General features: G+C 52.2%; 1 protein-coding gene across 5 annotated transcripts in view; it reads left to right on the forward strand.

The window, feature by feature from the left end:
• LOC137375499 (myoneurin-like) overlaps nucleotides 1-22466 on the forward strand; it is a 207331-nt gene that overhangs the window by 135856 nt on the left and 49009 nt on the right. For all 5 annotated transcript variants that reach the window (XM_068042868.1, XM_068042872.1, XM_068042870.1 and 2 more), the window contains exon 6: nucleotides 7377-7460. In XM_068042868.1, the coding sequence (XP_067898969.1) occupies nucleotides 7377-7460 (84 nt within the window). The remainder of the gene's footprint in view (nucleotides 1-7376; nucleotides 7461-22466) is intronic.

Here is a 22466-nt window from a genome sequence, read left to right on the forward strand (position 1 = left end):
CTCCCACAGTGCACTGTCCCCCACTCCGGCACCTCCCACAGTGCACTGTCCCCCACTCCGGCACCTCCCACAGTACACTGTCCCCCACTCCGCACCTCCCACAGTGCACTGTCCCCCTGCTCCAGCCCCTCCCACAGTGCACTGTCCCCCACTCCTGCACCTCCCACAGTGCACTGTCCCTCGCTCCAGCCCCTCCCACAGTGCACAGTCCCCGGCTCCGGCACCTCCCACTGTGCACTGTCCCCCACTCCGCACATCCCACAGTGCACTGTCCCCCTGCTCCAGCCCCTCCCACAGTGCACAGTCCCCGGCTCCGGCACCTCCCACAGTGCACTGTCCTTCGCTCCATCCCCTCCCACAGTGCACTGTCCCCCACTCCGGCACCTCCCACAGTGCACTGTCCCTCACTCCGACACCTCGCACAGTGCACTGTCCCTCACTCCAACACCTCGCACAGTGCACTGTCCCTCACTCCGGCACCTTGCACAGTGCACTGTCCCTCACTCCGGCACCTCGCACAGTGCACTGTCCCTCACCCCGGCACCTCGCACAGTGCACTGTCCCTCACTCCGACACCTCGCACAGTGCACTGTCCCTCACTCCGGCACCTCGCACTGTGCACTGTCCCTCACTCCGGCACCTTGCACAGTGCACTGTTCCTCACTCCGGCACATCGCACAGTTCACTGTCCCTCACTCCGGCACCTCGCACAGTGCACTGTCCCTCACTCCGGCACCTCGCACAGTGCAATGTCCCCGTTCCAGCACCTCGCACAGTGCACTGTCCCTCACTCCGGCACCTCGCACAGTGCACTGTCCCTCACTCCCAACACCTCGCACAGTGCACTGTCCCTCACTCCGGCATCTCGCACAGTGCACTGTCCCTCACTCCGGCACCTCGCAAAGTGCACTGTCCCTCACTCCGGCACCTCGCACAGTGCACTGTCCCTCACTCCGGCACCTCGCACAGTGCACTCTCCCTCACTCCGGCAGTTCACACAGTGCACTGTCCCTCACTCCAACACCTCGCACAGTGCACTGTCCCTCGCTCCGGCATCTCGCACAGTGCACCCTCCCTCACTCCGGCACCTCGCACAGTGCACTGTCCCTCATTCCGGCACCTCCCAACGTGCACTGTCCCCCACTCCAGCCCCTCCCACAGTGCACTGTCCCCCACTCCAGCCCCTCCCACAATGCACTGTCCCCCGCTCCAACCCCTCCCACAGTGCACTGTCCCCCGCTCCAGCCCCTCCCACAGTGCACTGTCCCTCACTCCAGCACCCCACCCCACAGTGCACTGTCCCACACTCAGGCCCCTCCCAGAGCGCACTGCCCCTCGCCCCACTCCAGCCCCCCCACACAGTGCACTTTCCCCCCCACCCCTGCTCCAGCACCTCCCACGGTGCACTTCCCCCGCTCCAGCCCCTCCCACAGTGCAATTCCCGCCTGCTCCAGCCCCTCCCACAGTGCACTGCCCCCCGCTCCAGCCCCTCCCACAGTGCACTGTCCCTCACTCCGGCACCTCCCACAGTGCACTGCCCCCCGCTCCAGCCCCTCCCACAGTGCACTGTCCCCCACTCCGGCACCTCCCACAGTGCACTGTCCCCCACTCCGGCACCTCCCACAGTACACTGTCCCCCACTCCGCACCTCCCACAGTGCACTGTCCCCCTGCTCCAGCCCCTCCCACAGTGCACTGTCCCCCACTCCTGCACCTCCCACAGTGCACTGTCCCTCGCTCCAGCCCCTCCCACAGTGCACAGTCCCCGGCTCCAGCACCTCCCACAGTGCACTGTCCCCCACTCCGCACATCCCACAGTGCACTGTCCCCCTGCTCCAGCCCCTCCCACAGTGCACAGTCCCCGGCTCCGGCACCTCCCACAGTGCACAGTCCCCGGCTCCGGCACCTCCCACAGTGCACTGTCCCCCACTCCTGCACCTCCCACAGTGCACTGTCCCTCGCTCCAGCCCCTCCCACAGTGCACAGTCCCCGGCTCCGGCACCTCCCACAGTGCACTGTCCCCCACTCCGCACATCCCACAGTGCACTGTCCCTCACTCCGCACATCCCACAGTGCACTGTCCCCCTGCTCCAGCCCCTCCCACAGTGCACAGTCCCCGGCTCCGGCACCTCCCACAGTGCACTGTCCCTCGCTCCAGCCCCTCCCACAGTGCACAGTCCCCGGCTCCGGCACCTCCCACAGTGCACTGTCCCCCACTCCGCACATCCCACAGTGCACTGTCCCTCACTCCGCACATCCCACAGTGCACTGTCCCCCTGCTCCAGCCCCTCCCACAGTGCACAGTCCCCGGCTCCGGCACCTCCCACAGTGCAATGTCCCTCACTCCGGGACCTCGCAGAGTGCACTGTCCCTCACTCCGGCACCTCGCACAGTGCAATGTCCCTCACTCCGACACCTCCCACAGTGCACTGTACCCCACTCCGACACCTCCCACAGTGCACTGTACCCCTGCTCCAGCCCCTCCCACAGTGCACTGTCCCTCGCTCCGGCACCTCGCACAGTGCACTTTCCCCCACTCCGACACCTCCCACAGTGCACTGTCCCTCGCTCCGGCACCTCACACAGTGCACTGTCCCTCACTCCAGCACCTCGCACAGTGCAATGTCCCTCACTCCGGGACCTCGCAGAGTGCACTGTCCCTCACTCCGACACCTCGCCCAGTGCACTGTTCCTCACTCCAACACTTCGCACAGTGCACTGTCCCTCACTCCGGCACCTCGCACAGTGCACTGTCCCTCACTCCAGCACCTCGCACAGTGCACTGTCCCTCACTCCAGCACCTCGCACAGTGCAATGTCCCTCACTCCGGGACCTCGCAGAGTGCACTGTCCCTCACTCCGGCACCTCGCACAGTGCACTGTCCCTCACTCCGGCACCTCGCACAGTGCACTGTCCCTCACTCTGGCACCTCGCACAGTGCACTGTCCCTCACTCCGACACCTCGCACAGTGCACTGTCCCTCACTCCAGCACCTCGCACAGTGCAATGTCCCTCACTCCGGGACCTCGCACAGTGCACTGTCCCCCGCTCCGACACCTTGCACAGTGCACTGTCCCTCACTCCGGCACCTTGCACAGTGCACTGTCCCTCACTCCGGCACCTCGCACAGTGCACTGTCCCTCACCCCGGCACCTCGCACAGTGCACTGTCCCTCACTCCGACACCTCGCACAGTGCACTGTCCCTCCCTCCGACACCTTGCACAGTGCACTGTCCCTCACTCCGACACCTCGCACAGTGCACTGTCCCTCACTCCAACACCTCGCACTGTGCACTGTCCCTCACTCCGGCACCTCGCACAGTGCACTGTCCCTCACCCCGGCACCTCGCACAGTGCAATGTCCCTGTTCCAGCACCTCGCACAGTGCACTGTCCCTCACTCCGGCACCTTGCACAGTGCACTGTCCCTCACTCCAGCGCCTCGCACTGTGCACTGTCCCTCACTCCGGCACCTTGCACAGTGCACTGTTCCTCACTCCGGCACATCGCACAGTTCACTGTCCCTCACTCCGGCACCTCGCACAGTGCACTGTCCCTCACTCCGGCATCTTGCACTGTGCACTGTCCCTCACTCCGGCACCTTGCACAGTGCACTGTTCCTCACTCCGGCACATCGCACAGTTCACTGTCCCTCACTCCGGCACCTCGCACAGTGCACTGTCCCTCACTCCGGCATCTTGCACAGTGCACTGTCCCTCACTCCGGCACCTCGCACAGTGCAATGTCCCCGTTCCAGCACCTCGCACAGTGCACTGTCCCTCACTCCGGCACCTCGCACAGTGCACTGTCCCTCACTCCAACACCTCGCACAGTGCACTGTCCCTCACTCCAGCGCCTCGCACAGTGCACTGTCCCTCACTCCGGCATCTCGCACAGTGCACTCTCCCTCACTCCGGCACCTCGCACAGTGCACTGTCCCTCACTCCGGCATCTCGCACAGTGCACTGTCCCTCACTCCGGCACCTCGCACAGTGCACTGTCCCTCACTCCGGCACCTCGCACAGTGCACTGTCCCTCACTCCGGCACCTCGCACAGTGCACTGTCCCTCACTCCGGCAGTTCACACAGTGCACTGTCCCTCACTCCAACACCTCGCACAGTGCACTGTCCCTCGCTCCGGCATCTCGCACAGTGCACCCTCCCTCACTCCGGCACCTTGCACAGTGCACTGTCCCTCACTCCAGCGCCTCGCACAGTGCACTGTCCCTCACTCCGGCATCTCGCACAGTGCACTCTCCCTCACTCCGGCACCTCGCACAGTGCACTGTCCCTCACTCCGGCATCTCGCACAGTGCACTGTCCCTCACTCCGGCACCTCGCACAGTGCACTGTCCCTCACTCCGGCACCTCGCACAGTGCACTGTCCCTCACTCCGGCACCTCGCACAGTGCACTGTCCCTCACTCCGGCAGTTCACACAGTGCACTGTCCCTCACTCCAACACCTCGCACAGTGCACTGTCCCTCGCTCCGGCATCTCGCACAGTGCACCCTCCCTCACTCCGGCACCTCGCACAGTGCACTGTCCCTCATTCCGGCACCTCCCAACGTGCACTGTCCCCCACTCCAGCCCCTCCCACAGTGCACTGTCCCCCACTCCAGCCCCTCCCACAATGCACTGTCCCCCGCTCCAACCTCTCCCACAGTGCACTGTCCCCCGCTCCAGCCCCTCCCACAGTGCACTGTCCCTCACTCCAGCACCCCCCCCGCACAGTGCACTGTCCCTCACCCCGGCACCTCGCACAGTGCAATGTCCCTGTTCCAGCACCTCGCACAGTGCACTGTCCCTCACTCCGGCACCTTGCACAGTGCACTGTCCCTCACTCCAGCGCCTCGCACTGTGCACTGTCCCTCACTCCGGCACCTTGCACAGTGCACTGTTCCTCACTCCGGCACATCGCACAGTTCACTGTCCCTCACTCCGGCACCTCGCACAGTGCACTGTCCCTCACTCCGGCATCTTGCACTGTGCACTGTCCCTCACTCCGGCACCTTGCACAGTGCACTGTTCCTCACTCCGGCACATCGCACAGTTCACTGTCCCTCACTCCGGCACCTCGCACAGTGCACTGTCCCTCACTCCGGCATCTTGCACAGTGCACTGTCCCTCACTCCGGCACCTCGCACAGTGCAATGTCCCCGTTCCAGCACCTCGCACAGTGCACTGTCCCTCACTCCGGCACCTCGCACAGTGCACTGTCCCTCACTCCAACACCTCGCACAGTGCACTGTCCCTCACTCCAGCGCCTCGCACAGTGCACTGTCCCTCACTCCGGCATCTCGCACAGTGCACTCTCCCTCACTCCGGCACCTCGCACAGTGCACTGTCCCTCACTCCGGCATCTCGCACAGTGCACTGTCCCTCACTCCGGCACCTCGCACAGTGCACTGTCCCTCACTCCGGCACCTCGCACAGTGCACTGTCCCTCACTCCGGCACCTCGCACAGTGCACTGTCCCTCACTCCGGCAGTTCACACAGTGCACTGTCCCTCACTCCAACACCTCGCACAGTGCACTGTCCCTCGCTCCGGCATCTCGCACAGTGCACCCTCCCTCACTCCGGCACCTTGCACAGTGCACTGTCCCTCACTCCAGCGCCTCGCACAGTGCACTGTCCCTCACTCCGGCATCTCGCACAGTGCACTCTCCCTCACTCCGGCACCTCGCACAGTGCACTGTCCCTCACTCCGGCATCTCGCACAGTGCACTGTCCCTCACTCCGGCACCTCGCACAGTGCACTGTCCCTCACTCCGGCACCTCGCACAGTGCACTGTCCCTCACTCCGGCACCTCGCACAGTGCACTGTCCCTCACTCCGGCAGTTCACACAGTGCACTGTCCCTCACTCCAACACCTCGCACAGTGCACTGTCCCTCGCTCCGGCATCTCGCACAGTGCACCCTCCCTCACTCCGGCACCTCGCACAGTGCACTGTCCCTCATTCCGGCACCTCCCAACGTGCACTGTCCCCCACTCCAGCCCCTCCCACAGTGCACTGTCCCCCACTCCAGCCCCTCCCACAATGCACTGTCCCCCGCTCCAACCTCTCCCACAGTGCACTGTCCCCCGCTCCAGCCCCTCCCACAGTGCACTGTCCCTCACTCCAGCACCCCCCCCGCACAGTGCACTGTCCCACACTCAGGCCCCTCCCAGAGCGCACTGCCCCTCCCCCCACTCCAGCCCCCCCACACAGTGCACTTTCCCCCCCACCCCTGCTCCAGCACCTCCCACGGTGCACTTCCCCCACTCCAGCCCCTCCCACAGTGCAATTCCCGCCTGCTCCAGCCCCTCCCACAGTGCACTGCCCCCCGCTCCAGCCCCTCCCACAGTGCACTGTCCCTCACTCTGGCACCTCCCACAGTGCACTGCCCCCCGCTCCAGCCCCTCCCACAGTGCACTGTCCCTCACTCCAGCCCCTCCCACAGTGCACTTTCCCCCCCCACCCCCGCTCCAGCCCCTCCCACGGTGCAATTCCCCCCCGCTCCTGCCCCTCTCACGGTGCACTTCCCCCCGCTCCAGCCCCTCCCCTGGTGCACTTCCCCCGCTCCAGCCCCTCCCACGGTGCAATTCCCGCCCGCTCCAGCCCCTTCCACAGTGCACTGCTGCCAGCCCACAGTGCACTTCCCTCCCCCGCTCCAGCCCCTCCCACAGTACAGTTCCCCCGCCCACTCCAGCCCCTCCCACAGTGCAGTGCTCCCTTGTTCCGGCCCCTCCCACAATGCATCGGACCCTTAGTGCGACTCTGGAGTGTTGTCCTAGATTATGGGGCTGAAAAACTTCACTCTCGTCCCCTGCCCCCTCACTCGTTTCCCCCCCCCCCCTCCCCAATCTGCTACAGAAGCAGGTGCAGGAAATGCAGCATGCACAGGTTGTTGCTTCATCACAACGTCTTACTGTGCCCATGGCTGCCCATGTTTAGGGCAGGATTTGGGTGGATGAAGTGATCGGTGAGCCAGTTTTCCAGGTTGCTGGGCAGTAGAGAAAGTAATACCAGTCAAGGGAGTCCCCACCCCATGTCGTGTCCCCTCAAGACACCAGAGGCTGTGTCTAGGATGAGGGTTATTTCACCCCAGCAATATTGAGCCTCCTGCGGTCAACCATTGAAGCCGATGATGTTGTGCTGTCTGTGTGTTCAAACCCAGAGTCTCTGATTCAGCACCAAGAGTGCTATTGACTGTCAGCTTGGGACAATATTAACTTATTTCTTCTGTGACTGGAGTATATCTGATCCTGGCAGGTGTTTGCTGCCAGGCCTGTGCATGTCTGTCTCAGTAATTAGCTGGGTGCTGACATTGATCTGTGTAATTGATTGAAATTGCTGTAATCCTGACCAGTGTGTTTCACTCTGTCTTGTGCAGGTGAGAAGCCATACAGCTGCCGGACATGTAGTAAAAGTTTCATCTCTTCAGGAGAGCTGAATAAACATAGCCGATCGCATACAGGTAAACGGCAGGATTCTGAGATGAGCAGGATGCAGCCATGCTGATCCTCATTCAGCTGAATCTTAAAGCCTTAGCAAAAAATGTTAACTTAAAGCCTCCCTGATGGGCCAAATAGTAAATAGCATACAAGCTACTGACCCCCACACACCTGGATGGATACAGAGGGTGGCGGGCACTATTGATGGAGGGAGCGAGTGAGGGGTATAAGGGAGAGTGAGGGGGCGGGTGAGAGAGCGAGTGAGTGAGGAGGACTGTGCAGGGCAGACAGGCACCTGGGGGGAGGAGGCAGGACGGGCGAGGACGTGGGGGTAGCAAGTGAGGGAGGACGTGTGAAGCAGAGGGAGGGAAAGGGTATATGATGGGGAGGGGGGAGAGGGCACGTGAGGGCTGAGAGAGAGAGAGGGCACGTGAGGGGGGCATTGGGATTATTTTGGAATTGCAGTAGGACTTTGGTGACAGTGTGGGTTAGTGGGATTAGTTCTGAATACTGGTGAGAGTGATGGTTCCTTTGGGGAGTACAGCCAGCGCCAAGGCTGCTCAGCTGAACTGGGTTGGTGGGGTGTGGGGGCTGACTTGTGCCTTGTAGATGGTGGACAGGCTTTGGAGAGTCAGGAGATGGATTACTTGCCGCAGAATTCCCAACCTCTGACTTGCTCTTGTAGCCACAGTATTTATACGGCTGGTCCAATTCAGTTTCTTGTTAATGGTAACCCCCAGGATGTTGTTGTCGGGGATTCAGTGATGGTAATGCTGTTGAATGTCAAGCAGAAGCAATTAGACTCTGTTGTCTGGCATTTGTGTGGCACAATGTTATTTGCCACTTATTGGCCCAAACCTGAATGTTGTCCAGGTCTTGCTGCATGTGGGTACGGACTGCTTCGCTCTCTGCCAAGTTTCAAATGGAATTGAACACTGTGCAACCATCAGCCAACATCCCCACCTCTGTCCTTATGTTGGAGGGAAGGTCATTGATGAAGCAGCTGAAGATGGTTGGACCTAGGACACTATCCTGAGGAACACCTGCAGCAGTGTCCTGAGGCTGAGATGATTAGCTTCCAACAACCACAACCATCTTTTTTGTGCTAGCTATGACACCAACCAGTGAAGAGTTTTCCCCCGATAGAGCCATAGAGTCATTTATGGCACAGAAGGAGGCCAACTGGGCAAGGTAACCTCCTACTGATTACCACCTATCGCCCTCCCTCAGCTGATGAGTCAGTACTCCTCCATGTTGAACACCATTTGGAGGAAGCACTGAGGCTGGCAAGGGCACAAAATGTACTCTGGGTGGGGGACTTCAATGTCCATCACCAAGATTGGCTCGGTAGCACCACTACTGACCGAGCTGGCCGAGTACTAAAGGACATAGCTGCTAGACTGGGTCTGCGGCAGGTGGTGAGGGAACCAACAAGAGGGAAAAACCGACTTGGCCTTGTCTTCACCAATCTGCCTGCCGCAAATGCATCTGTCCATGACAGTATTGGTAGGAGTGACCACCGCACAGTCCTTGTGGAGGTGAAGTATCGCCTTCATGTTGAGGATACCATCCATCGTATTGTGTGACACTATCAACGTGCTAAATGGGATAGATTTCGAACAGATCTAGCAATGCAAAACTGGGCATTCATGAGGCGCTGTGGGCCATCAGCAGCAGCAGAATTATACTCAACCACAATCTGTAACCTCATGGCCCGGCATATCCCCCACTCTACCATTACCATCAAGCCAAGAGATCAACCCTGGTTCAATGAAGAGTGCAGGAGAGCATGCCAGGAGCAGCGCCAGGCATACCTCAAAATGAGGTGTCAACCTGGTGAAGCTACAACCCAGGACTATCTGCATGCCAAACTGTGTAAGCAGCTTGCAATAGAAAGAGCTAAGCGATCCCATAACCAACGGATCAGATCTAAGCTCTGCAGTCCTGCCACATCCAGCCATGAATGGTGGTGGACAATTAAACAACTAACTGGAGGAGGAGACTCCACAAATATCCCCATCCTCAATGATGGGGGAGCCCAGCACATCAGTGCGAAAGATAAGGCTGAAGCCTTTGCAACAATCTTCAGCCAGAAGTGCTGAGTTGATGATCCATCTCGGCCTCCACCTGATGTCCCCAGCATCACAGATGCCCGATTTCAGCCAGTTCAGTTCACTCCGCATGATATCAAGAAACGACTGAAGGCACTGGATACTGCAAAGACTACGGGTCCTGACAATATTCCGGCAATAGTACTGAAGATCTGTGTTCCAGAACTTGCCGCGCCTTAGCCAAGCTGTTCCAGTACAACTACTGCATTGGCATCTACCCGACAATGTGGAAAATTGCCCAGGTATGTCCTGCACACAAAAAGCAGGACAAGTCCAACCCGGCCAATTACCGCCCCATCAGTCTACTCTCAATTATCAGTAAAGTGATGGAAGGTGTCATCAACAGTGCCATCAAGCAGCACTTGCTTAGCAATAACCTGCTCAGCGACGCTCAGTTTGGGTTCTGCCAGGGCCACTCAGCTCCTGACCTCATTACAGCCTTGGGTCAAACATGGACAAAAGAGCTGAACTGAAGGGGTGAGGTGAGAGTGACTGCCATTGACATCAAGGCAGCATTTGACCGAGTATGGCATCAAGGAGCCCTCGCAAAACTGGAGTCAGTGGGAATCAGAGGAAAAACTCTCTGCTGGTTGGAGTCATACCTAACACAAAGGAAGATGGTTGTGGTTGTTGGAGGTCAATCATCTGAGCTCCAGGACATCACTGCAGGAGTTCCTCAGGGTAGTGTCCAAGGCCCAACCATCTTCAGCTGCTTCATCAATGACCTTCCTTCAATCATAAGGTCAGAAGTGGGGATGTTCGCTGATGATTGCGCAATGTTCCGCACCATTCGCGACTCCTCAAATACTGAAGCAGTCCATTTAGAAATGCAGCAAGACCTGGACAATATCCAGGCTTGGGCTGAGAAGTGGCAAGTAGCATTCGTGCCACACAGGTGCCAGGCAATGACCATCTCCAACAAGAGAGAATCTAACCATCTCCCCTTGACATTCAATGGCATTACCATCGCTGAATCCCCCACTATCAACATCCCAGGGGTTACCATTAACCAGAAACTGAACTGGAGTAGCCATATAAATACCGTGGCTACAAGAGCAGGTCAGAGGCTCAGAATCCTGAGGCGAGTAACTCACCTCCTGACTCCCCAAACCCATCTACAAGGCACAAGTCAGGAGTGTGATGGAATACTCTCCACTTGCCTGGATGGGTGCAGCTCCAACAACACTCAAGAAGCTCGACACCATCCAGAACAAAGCTGCCTGCTTAATTGGCACCCCATCAACATTCACTCATTCCACCACCGACGCACAGTGACAGCAGTGTGTACCATCTACAAGATGCTCTGCAGCTACGCACCAAGGCTCCTTAGATTGCACCTTCCAAACCCTTGACCTCTACCACCTCGAAGGACAAGGGCAGCAGATGCATGAGAACATCACCACCTGCAAGTTTCCCTCCAAGCCACACACCATCCTGACTTGGAATTATATCATCATTCCTTCACTGTCGCTGGGTCAAAATCCTGGAACTCCCTTCCTAACAGCACTGTGGGTGTACTTAACTCACATGGACTGCAGCGGTTCAAGAAGGCAGCACACCACCACCTTCTCAAGGGCAATTAGGGATGGACAATAAATGCTGGCATAGCCAGTGATGCCCACATCCCATGAATGAATATTTTAAAAAACTGGCCCATCGAGTCCATGCCAGCTCTCCACAGAGCTATCCAATCAGTCCCGCTCCCCTGATCGATCCTTGTAGCCTTGCCACTCTGGAAGTCATTGATTTTCTCCGCTTCCACCATCTTTGTGGGAGGCCAGGTCATTACAATCTGCTGCATTAAAAAAAAAGTGCTTCTTCATATTCCCTCTGCATCTTTTGCCCAAAACCTTCAATCTGTGTCCCTAGTCCTTGTACCATTAGTTATTGGGAACAGTTTTTCCTTGTTTAACTTATCTAAGCCTGTCATAATCTTGCACACTTCTATTCAATCTCCTTTATTCTAAAGAGAACAATGTCAGCTTTTCCATCCTAACCTTGTAACTAAAATTCTCTAACCCTGGAACCCTTCTGGTAAATCTCCTTTGCACCCTCTCAAGGGCTCCTCGTATCCTTCCTGAAGTGTGGTAACCAGGACTGGATGCAGTACTCCAGTTGCGGCCTAACCAGAGCTTTATAAAGGTTCAGCATAACTTCCCTGCTTTTGTACTCAGTACCTCTATTTATGAAGCTCAAGATCCTATTTGATTTACTAACCCCACTCTCAATATGTCCTACCACCTTCAAAGATCAATACACATGAACCCCCAGGTCCCTACGTTCCTGCACACTCGTTAGAACTGTGCTAATAAGTATATATTGCCTCTCGCTATTTCTTCTGCCAAAATGCATCATCTCATACTTGTATTAAGTTCCATCTGCCACCTGTTTGCCCATTGTGCTAGCCTATGTCCCGTTACAGGCAGTTCATATCATCCTTACTGTTTGTCGCACCTCCAAGTTTGGTGCCATTGGCAAATTTTGAGATTCTGCTCTGTATTCCACGATCTGAGTCATTTATCTATAGCAAAAAAAGCTGTGGTCTCAGCACTGACCTTTGGGGAGCACCACTGTCTACCATCCTCCAGTCTGAAAAGCAACCATTTATTTACAATGACTCGCTGTTTTCTGTCCTTTAGCCAATTTTTTATCCAATTGGATATTGACCTTCCTATTCCATGAGCCTCAATTTTGTTAACTGGTGTTTTATGTGGTTCCTTATCAAACGCTTTCTTAAAATCCATATAAACAATATCCATCACATTCCTTTCATCAACCCTCTCTGTTACTTCATCAAAAAATTCAATTTGATTAGTCAAGCATGATCTGCCTTTTACAAATCCATGCTGGCTATCCTTAATTAACTCGAACAAGTGTCTGTTGATATTTTTCCCGATTGTTGTTTCTAAAACCTTACCCACCACTGATGTTAAACCATTGATGGAGTGGCGCAGTGGTTAGCACTGCAGCCTCACAGCTCCAGGGACCCTGGTTCGGTTCTGGGTACTGCCTGTGCAGAGTTTGCAAGTTCTCCCTGTGACTGCGTGGGTTTCCATCGGGTGCTCCGGTTTCCTCCCACAGCCAAAGACTTGCAGGTTGATAGATAAATTGGCCATTGTAAATTGCCCCTAGTGTAGGTAGGTGGTATGAGAATGGTGGGGATGGGGTAGGGAATATGGGATTAATGTAGGATTAGTATAAATGGGTGGTTGTTGGTCAGCACAGACTCGGTGGGCCAAAGGGCCTGTTTCAGTGCTGTATCTCTCTATGTCTATGTCTAACTGTTCTGTAGTTACTAGGACTGTCCTTCTGCTCTTTCTTGAATAAGGGTATCACATTTGCCACTCCAATCCTGTGGCAGCTCCCCCATATCCAGGGAGGATTGGAAGATTATGGCAAGTCCTTCTGCTTTCTCCACCCCCACTTCTTTAGCAACCTGGGATGGAAGCCATCCAGACCAGGTGACTTATCTACCCTAAACATAGCCAGCCTTTTAAGTACCTCCCCCTCTCAATTTTTATCCGATTCATTGCCTCTAATCTCTGCTCTTATATTTTGTCAGATTCCATTTCCTTAGTGAACACTGATACAAAGTACTCACTAAGTATAGTAGCCTTTCCCTGCGCCTCTAAGCATATATTACCCTCTTTGTCCCTAATAGGCCCCGCTCCACCTCTTACTACTCGCTTACTCTTTACATGCCGATAGAAGATCTTTGGGTCCCTTTTATGTTGCCTGTCATTCTATTCTCATGTTCCCTCTTTGCCAGACTTATTTTCCTCTTCACCTTCCCTCTCAACTCATTGTACACGGCCTGGGTCTCACTTGATGAGTTAATCTCACATGCATCATACACCCTTTTTTTTTGTTTCATCATAATCTGTATCTCCCTTGTCATCCAAGGAGCTCTGTTCTTGGTTCCCCTATTTTTTGCTCTTGTTGGAATGTTCCGAGCCTGTACCTGAAGCATCTATTATTTAACAATAACCCATTGTTCCAAAACAAACCATGCTCTCTGCCAGACTTCAGTTCCATTCTATCCTGGCTAGATCCCTTCTCATCATATTGAAATTAGCCCTGTTCCAATCCAGATGTTCTCCCTTATTTGGTTCCTTGCTTTTCTGCATTACCAGTCTAAACCTTATGATATGTGATCACTTTTACCAAAGTGCACCCCCTAAGACACTTGGTCCACTTAGATTAGAGATACAGCACTGAAACAGGCCCTTCGGCCCACCGAGTCTGTGCCGAACATCAACCACCCATTTATACTAATCCTATATTCCTACCAAACATCCCCACCTGTCCCTATATTTCCCTACCACCTACCTATACTAGTGACAATTTATAATGGCCAATTTACCTGTCAACCTGCAAGTCTTTTGGCATGTGGGAGGAAACCGGAGCACCCGGAGAAAACCCACGCAGACACAGGGAGAACTTGCAAACTCCACACAGGCAGTACCCAGAATCGAACCCGGGTCCCTGTAGCTGTGAGGCTGCGGTGCTAACCACTGCGCCACTGTGCGCACTTGGCCCTCCTCATTTCCCAGCACCAGATCCCCAGCAATGCCTCCTTTCTAGTTGGGCTGAGAACATACTGATCAAGAAAGTTCTCCTGAACACATTTCAGAAATTTGTCCCCTCCTTACCCTTAATCTAAAATTATCCCAATCGATATTTGGGTCATTAAAGTTCCCCAATATCGCCACTCTATAGTTCTTGCTCATCTCTGTGATTTCCCTGTAGATTTGCTCCTCGAACTCTCACTATTTGGAGGCCTATAGAATACTCCTGGTAGCGTGACCATACCTGTTTTGCTTCTCAACTCTAATCTAATAGATCTGTCCTTGCCCCTTCAAGGGCATCTTCCCATTCCAACACTGCAATGTCTTCCCGAATCAGTACTGCCACCTCACCTCCCTTTTTTTTCCTTCTCTATCTTTTCTGAACACTTTATATTCTCAAGCACCCAGTCCTCGATATTTTAACTACATTTCCATTATTACCACTACATCATATTCCTACGCTCTTTGTGCTTGTAGCTCACCAACCTTATTCACCGCACTTTGTGCGTTTACACACATGCATTGTAATCTTGTCTTTGCATTCCTTGTTGTCCTTCTCAGTCCACTCCCATCTAATACAGAACCACTCCCTTCTGTAGTACTGTCTAATTTAATCCCATTGACTACAATTTTGCGAGGGTTCCTTGATGCCACACTCAGTCAAATGCTGCATTTATGTCAAGGACAGTCACTCACTTCCCACTGGAATTTAGCTCTTTGGTCCATGTTGGGCGGCACAGTGGTGCAGTGGTTAGCACCGCAGCCTCACAGCTCCAGCGACCCGGGTTTGATTCTGGGTACTGCCTGTGTGGAATTTGCACTTCTCCCTGTGACTGCGTGGGTTTCCGCCGGGTGCTGCAGTTTCCTCCCACAGCCAAAGACTTGCAGGTTGATGGGGCAATTTACAATGGCCAATTTACCTGAGTGTAGGTAGGTGGTGGGAGAATGGTGGGGATGTAGTAGGGAATATGGGATTAATGTAGGATTAGTATAAATGGGTGGTTGTTGGTCGGCACAGACTCGGTGGGCCAAAAGGCCTATTTCAGTGCTGTATCACTCTATGACTCTATGTTGGGTCCAAGGCTGTAATGTGGTCTAGAGCTAAGTGTAATGAGGCTAGTTCCAAACGGAGCAGCAATGAGCAGTTAATTGGTTAAAGTGCTGCTTGATAGCATTAGTGATCATATCTTCCATCACTTTACTGATGCTTGAGAGTAAACTGGTGAGGCAGTAATCGGCCGGATTGAATTTGTCCTGCTTTTTGTGAACAGGACATACCTGGGCAATTTTCCACATTGTCGGGTAGATGCCAGTGTTGTAGCTGTACTAGAACAGCTTGATGTCAGGTGCGACTAGTTCTGGAGCACAAGTCTTCAGCTCTACAGCCAGGAAGTTGTCGTGGTCCAGAGCTGATGCTATATCCAGTACACTGTGACATTTCTTGCTATCGCATGACGTGAATCAATGATGGTGGGGATTTCAGAAATAGGCCGAGATGGATCATCCACTCCACACTTTTGGCTGAAGATGGGAAAATGCTTCATTCTTGACTTTTGCATTGATGTGTTGAGCTCCCCCATCATTAAGAATGGGGATGTTTATGGAGTTTTTTCCTCCGGTTAATTGTTTAATTGTCCACCATCATTCAGGACTGGATGTGGCATGACTGCAGAACTTTGATCTGATCCGTTGGTTATGGGATCACTTAGCTCTATCTATGGCATGCTGCTTCCACTGTTCAATATGTCGTCCTTTGTTGTAAATTCATCAGGTTGGCACCTCATTTTAAGGTACGCCTAGTGCTGCTCCTTGCATGTGTCCTTGCATGACTCATTGAACCAGGGCTAGTTGGACCTAGGACACTACCCTGAGGACAGTGTAAATAATTTAGAAAGGCACAAATTAATTGAAGGCAGTCAGCATGAATTTTTTAAGGGAAGGCCTGAGTCTGACTGATTTTAATTTTTTGAGGAGCGAACAAGGAGGGTCGATTTTGCAAGGCTTCTGACAAGGTTCCACTTGGCAGACTGGTCAGTAAAGTAAAAGCTCATGGCATCCAAGGCAAGTGGCAAGTTGGGTCCAAATTGGCTCCTAGGATCGGGGGATCATAGGAAAGAGGAGCGGGAGAAAGCCATGGCTAATCATCTAGCTGTACACCACTTTCCCCCACTATCCCCAAATCCCTTAATGTTGTTAGTATTCAGAAATCTATTGATTTCTGTCTTGAACATGTTGAACGATTGAACTTCCACAGCCCTCTAGGGTAGAGAATTCCACAGATTCAGCACTCTGAGTGAAGAAAATCCTCCTCATCTCAGTCTTAAATGGCCTGCCCCTTAATTATTCTGAGACTGTGTCCCCTGGTTCTAGACTCACCAGCCAGAGGAAATGTCCCATCCACATCCACCCTGTCAGGCCCTGCAAGAATTTTGGAAGTTTCAATGAGATCACCTCTCATTTGACGAAACTCTAGAGAATACAGGCCCAGTTTGCACTGGAGTGCTCTCTTGGGTTGCATTAGAGTGTGAAAGTGGAAGTTTAGTGGCTGAGGATAATTAAGGGTTAATTTTATCTTCCGTCTAGTCTGTCTTTTATTTAGCAGATTAACTTAACAGTTCCTGTTTGGGTTGGAGAAGGTGAGTTTTAGACCAGCTTTAAACAGGGTTCACTCAGGCTCTGCTTGCAGCTGCACCTTGTTAATTAGAGAATTGGCTCAAACCAGTTTTCAGAGGGGTCAGACAGTATAAAAGTGGGCCATTTTGCAGTGGAGTGCTGACTTGCGTTACATTAGAGTGTGAAAGTGGAAGTTTGGTGACTGAGGAAGTTCGGTGAGGAGGGAGCGAGGAGCTCCTTTCATTTCCTACCTGTCCTAAGAGTGAGGGAAGCCGAGAGTTTCCAAAGAGCACAGCTGACTGGTGAGCAAGTCCTGGTGGGTATTTTTCAAAGTGGATTGAATTATAAGTCATTGTTTTAGCAAGACTTAGTTTTTTTTAAATTATAATCTTCTAAAGTTTTAAATTTAAAGGGTTTAGTCATGGCAGGAGAGCTTAAAGCCGTGGTTTGCTCCTCTTGCTGCAGGTGGGAATCCGGGAACATTTCCAGTCCCCGGGACCAGCATGTGTGTAGGAAGTGTGTCCAGCTGCAGCTCCTGGAAGCTCGGGTTTCAGAGCTGGAATGGCGGCTGGAAACACTGTGGAGCATCCGCAAGTCTGAGAGCATTGTGGATAGCACGTATAGAGATGTGGTTACACTACAGCTGAAGGGACTTGAGGAAGGAAGGGAATGGGTGACCACCAGGCAGTCCAAGAGAATCAGGCAGGTAGTTCAGGAGTCCCCTGGGGTCCCGCTTGCCAATCAGTATTCCATTTTGGAGGCTGAGGCTGGTTCCTCCAGGGAGTGCGGACAGAGCCAAGCTTCTGGCACCGCAAGCAGCCTGTCTGCACAGGAAGGGGGAAAGAGAGGAAGAGCAATAGTAATAGGGGATTCTGTAGTCAGAGGAACAGATAGGCCCTACTGTGGCCGTCAACGTGACTCCAGGATGGTGTGTTGCCTCCCTGGTGCCAGGGTCTGGGATGTCACTGAACGGCTGCAGGACATCCTGAAGAGGGAGGGTGATAAGGCAGAGGTCATGGTACATGTTGGTACCAATGACATAGGTAGAAAGAGGGATGAGGTCTTGCATCAAGAATTCAGGGAGTTCGGCAGCAGACAAAAAAGCAGGACCTCTCGGGTTGTAATCTCTGGATTAATCCCAGTGCCACATGCTAGCGAGTATAGAAATAGGAGAATAGCACAGATGAATGCGTGGCTTCAGAGTTGGTGTCGGAGGGAGGGTTTCTGGGACCGTTTCTGGGGAAGGTGGGACCTGTACAAGCGGGACGGTCTACATCTGAACCAGAAGGGGACTAACATCCTTGCTGGCGGGTTTGCTAGTGCTGTTGGGAGGAGTTTAAACTAATTTGGCAGGGGGAGGGGATGCAGACTCCGAGCAGAATAGGGACACAGCTAAACACAGGAAAGCAAACAAGTCAGAGGGAATACAGCGGAAGTAAGTTTCAAGGAAGTAAGACCAGGATGGATGGCCTCTACTTTAATGCCAGGAGTATTGCAGGTAAAACACATGAGTTAAGGGCAATGATTGACACGTGGAATTGTGATATGGTAGCCATCACGGAGACATGGTTGAGGGAGGGGCAGGATTGGCAGCTCAATATCCTGGGATATGGAATCTTCAGGCGAGACATAGGAGGGGGTAAAAGAGTCGGGGGCATTGCAATATTAGTTAAGGAGTCAGTTACTGCAGTAAAGAGAGATGATATCTTGGAGGGGGCATCAAATGAAGCTTTATGGGTAGGGTTTAGGATTAAAAAAGGGACAGCCACATTGCTTGGTGTTTATTATAGACCCCCAGATAGTCAGCGGGAAATTGAGGAGCAAATATGTGCGCAATTTGCCGAGGTGTGGAAAAGTAATAGGGTAATTATATTCGGTGATTTCAACTTTCCCAACATTAATTGGGATAGTCATCGTGTTAAGGGCTTAGATGGAGTGGAGTTTTTAAAATGTATACAAGAGAACTTTTTAGCTCAATATGTAGAGGATCCAACAAGGGAGGGTGCAGTGCTAAACCTAATTCTGGGGAATGAGGCCGGACAGGTGGTTGATGTGTTGGTGGGGAAGCATTTTGGTGATAGCGACCACAACATGGTACAATTTAAGCTTGTTCTGGAGAAAGAAATAGACAAGTTTCAAAAAATGGTTTTGGATTGGGGGAGAGCGAATTTTAGTAAAATAAGGCAGGATCTGGCCAAGGTAGACTGGAAAGAGTTACTTGTCGGGAAATCTAGAGAAGAGCAGTGGGGGGCATTCAAAAAGGAAATGGGGAGGGTACAGGCCCAACATGTTCCCTCTAGGGTAATAGGTAGGAGCAACAAGCCCAGAGAACGATGGATGACCAGATACATTCAGGGTACGATGAGAAGGAAAAGAGAGGCTTTTAACAAATACAAGGAGAGCAAATCAATGGAAGCATTAGTGGAGTACAGAAATTGTAGAATGGAGCTTAAGAAAGCAATTAGGAGAGCAAAGAGGGGATATGAGAAAGCTCTGGCTGGTGAAAGTAGGGAAAATCCCAAGATATTCTCTAAGTATATCAATGGGAAGAGTAGGACCCATTAGCGACCAAGGGGGAAATTTGTGGGTGGAGCCAGAGGACGTTGGTAGGGTGTTGAATGAATACTTCACATCTGTCTTCACCCAAGAGAATGAGGATGTAGATATGGAACTTGGAGAGAGAGACTGTGAGGTTCTTGAGCAAATTGTCATAGGGAGTGACAAGGTATTGGAGGTTTTGGAAGGCTTAAAAGTGGACAAATCTCCAGGTTCGGACAATTTGTGTCCCAGGATGCTGTGGGAGGCGAGGGTGGAGATTGCAGGGGCTCTGACCCTAATTTTTAATTCCTCTATGTACACGGGGGAGGTGCCAGAGGACTGGAGAACAGCTAATGTGGTCCCACTATTTAAGAAAGGTTGTAGAGATAAGCCAGGGAACTACAGACCAGTGAGTCTCACGTCAGTGGTAGGGAAACTATTGGTGAAAATTCTGAAGGAGAGAATCTATCTCTACTTGGAGAGGCAAAATTTGATTAGGAATAGTCAGCATGGCTTTGTCAGAGGGAGGTCATGCCTAACAAATTTGATGGAATTTTTTGAGCATGTGACCAGGTGCGTAGATGAGGGTAGTGCAGTTGATGTAGTTTACATGGATTTCAGCAAAGCCATTGACAAGGTCCCGCGTGGGAGACTTATCAAGAAAGCAAATGCACATGGGATACAAGGTAACTTGATAAGGTGGATTCAAAATTGGCTTAGCTGTAGGAGACAGAGAGTGATGACAGACGGCTGTTTTAGTGACTGGAAGCCAGTGTCCAGTGGCGTACCACAGGGATCTGTGCTGGGTCCCCCATTGTTTGTCATTTATCTAATCGACATAGATGACTATGTGGGGGGTAGGATCAGTAAGTTCGCGGATGACAAAGATTGGCCGAGTGGTTAACAGTGAGGTGCATTGTCTTGGGTTACAGGAAGATATAGATGGGATGGTCAAATGGGCAGAAAAGTGGCAGATGGAATTTGACACTGAAAAGTGTGAGGTGATACACTTTGGAAGGAGTAATGTGACACGGAAGTAGTCAATGAATGGCCTGACACTGGAAAATTCCGAGGAACAAAGGGACCTTGGCATGTTTGTCCATAGATCTCTGAAGGCAGAAGGGCAGGTTAATAGGGTGGTGAAAAAGGCATATGGGACACTTGCCTTTATCAATCGAGGCATAGATTACAAAAGCAGGGAGGTCATGTTGGAGTTGGACAGAACTTTGGTAAGGCCACAGCTGGAGTACTATGTGCAATTCTGGTCGCCACATTATAGGAAGGATGTGATTGCATTGGAGGGGATGCAGAGGCGATTCACCAGGATGTTGCCTGGGATGGAACATTTAAGCTATGAAGAGAGGTTGGATAGGCTTGGGTTGTTTTCTCTGGAGCAGAGAAGACTGAGGGGTGACCTGATCGAGGTGTACAAGATTATGAGGAGCATGGACAGGGTGGATCGGGAGCAGCTGTTCCCCTTAGTTGAAGTGTCAGTTACGAGGGGTCACAGGTTTAAGGTAAGGGGGGGGAGGTTTAAGCGGGATTTGAGGGAGAACTTTTTTACCCAGAGGGTGGTGACAGTCTGGAATGCCCTGCCTGGGAGGGTGGTAGAGGCAGGTTGCCACACATCCTTTAAAAAGTACCTGGATGAGCACTTGGCACGTCATAACATTCAAGGCTATGGGCCAAGTGCTGGCAAATGGGATTAGGTAGACAGGTCATGTGTTTTAATGCATCGGTGCAGACTCGATGGGCCGAAGGGCCTCTTCTGCACTGTATTATTCTGTGTTTCAATTTCTGCAATCGCTCCTCATTATACAATCCCGCCATCCCAGGGACTACTCTGGTGAACCTCCGTTGCACTCCCTCTCTGGCAGGTATATCTTTCCTTCGATATGAAGACCAAAACTATACACAATACTACAAGTGCCGTCTCACCAAGGCTTTATACAATTGAATCAATACATCTTTACTCCTGTACTCAAATCCCCTTACAATGAAGGCCAACATACCATTTGCTGCCTTAATTACGTGGTGCACCTGCATAGTAGCTTTTATTGACTCATGAACAAGTAACATTCAAGTAACAAGTGCCGTGCCAAAGTGGGGAGTAATGCACAGTTAATTTAGTCTCACTACTCCACAGGTCACAACATATCAAATGAAGTTTCCCATCTACCAAAGAATAGCCAAATTAAACACTTTATTTTTCCCCAGAATAAAGCACACCAAACCAGGTTTCTTTAAACAACAACAACATTAACTATTTATCAGAAAACAAATAGTATGTTTTAACTACTAACGAGATAAATCTATCTATGAAAATCCCCTCATTTCCTCACCCTCATGCATACACACATACATTTAAATAAAATGGTTGACTGAGTAAAAAGGATTTTTGGTTTACAGCTTTTTTTAGAAATAGAAGGAATAATAAAAATAATTGAGTTTATCATGTTCTCGTAGGATGTTTTCGGTACGGTGAGGTGCCCCTGAGTCGAACAGTCAAATGCCACTCGAAATCTCTCCAGGCAATGTTAATTAATAATTTGTGGATAGGTAGGCTATCAAGGCAATTTATCTGTAGCAGGCGTCACACAGTCTTTCAGCAGGGTGCAGCAACCGGTGTGATTTGGTTTTTAAAAACAGCAGTCTAGCAGTAGAAACATTCTTGAGATTTCAGGATCTCCCAGAACACAGGAGGCAATAGGAACCACTCTGGATGCAGGAATTCTTCAGAGACTGGAGGAAATAGGAATCTGCCACCTTTCAAATGTGCACAAGAACACAAGAAATAGGAGCAGAAGTAGACCATATGGCCCATCGAGCCTGCTCCACCATTCAATATGATCATGGCTGATCTTGGGCTTCAATTCCAGTTTCCTGCTCGCTCCCCATATCTCTTGATTCCCTGTGAGTCCAAAAATCAATCTATCTATCCCAGCCTTAAATGTATTCAATGATGGAGCATCCACAACTCTCTGGGGTTGAAAATTCCAAAGATTCACAACCCTTTGAGTGTCGTAATTCCTCCTCATCTCAGTCCTGAATGATTGGCCCCTGCAGGAATCCTTTTCAAGAGATGCAAGTCTCCTTTATAGAGAGAGGTAACACTTTCTGGGTCTTTCTCTCTTGCTCCAGGCAGGCCAATGCAAAGATTTCAAATGCCTGCCCTTTGTCCAATTCACAGGCTTTTCTA

This window comes from Heterodontus francisci, chromosome 11 (genome assembly GCF_036365525.1).
Source record: "Heterodontus francisci isolate sHetFra1 chromosome 11, sHetFra1.hap1, whole genome shotgun sequence".
In the NCBI taxonomy this organism is placed as follows: Eukaryota; Metazoa; Chordata; class Chondrichthyes; order Heterodontiformes; family Heterodontidae; genus Heterodontus; species Heterodontus francisci.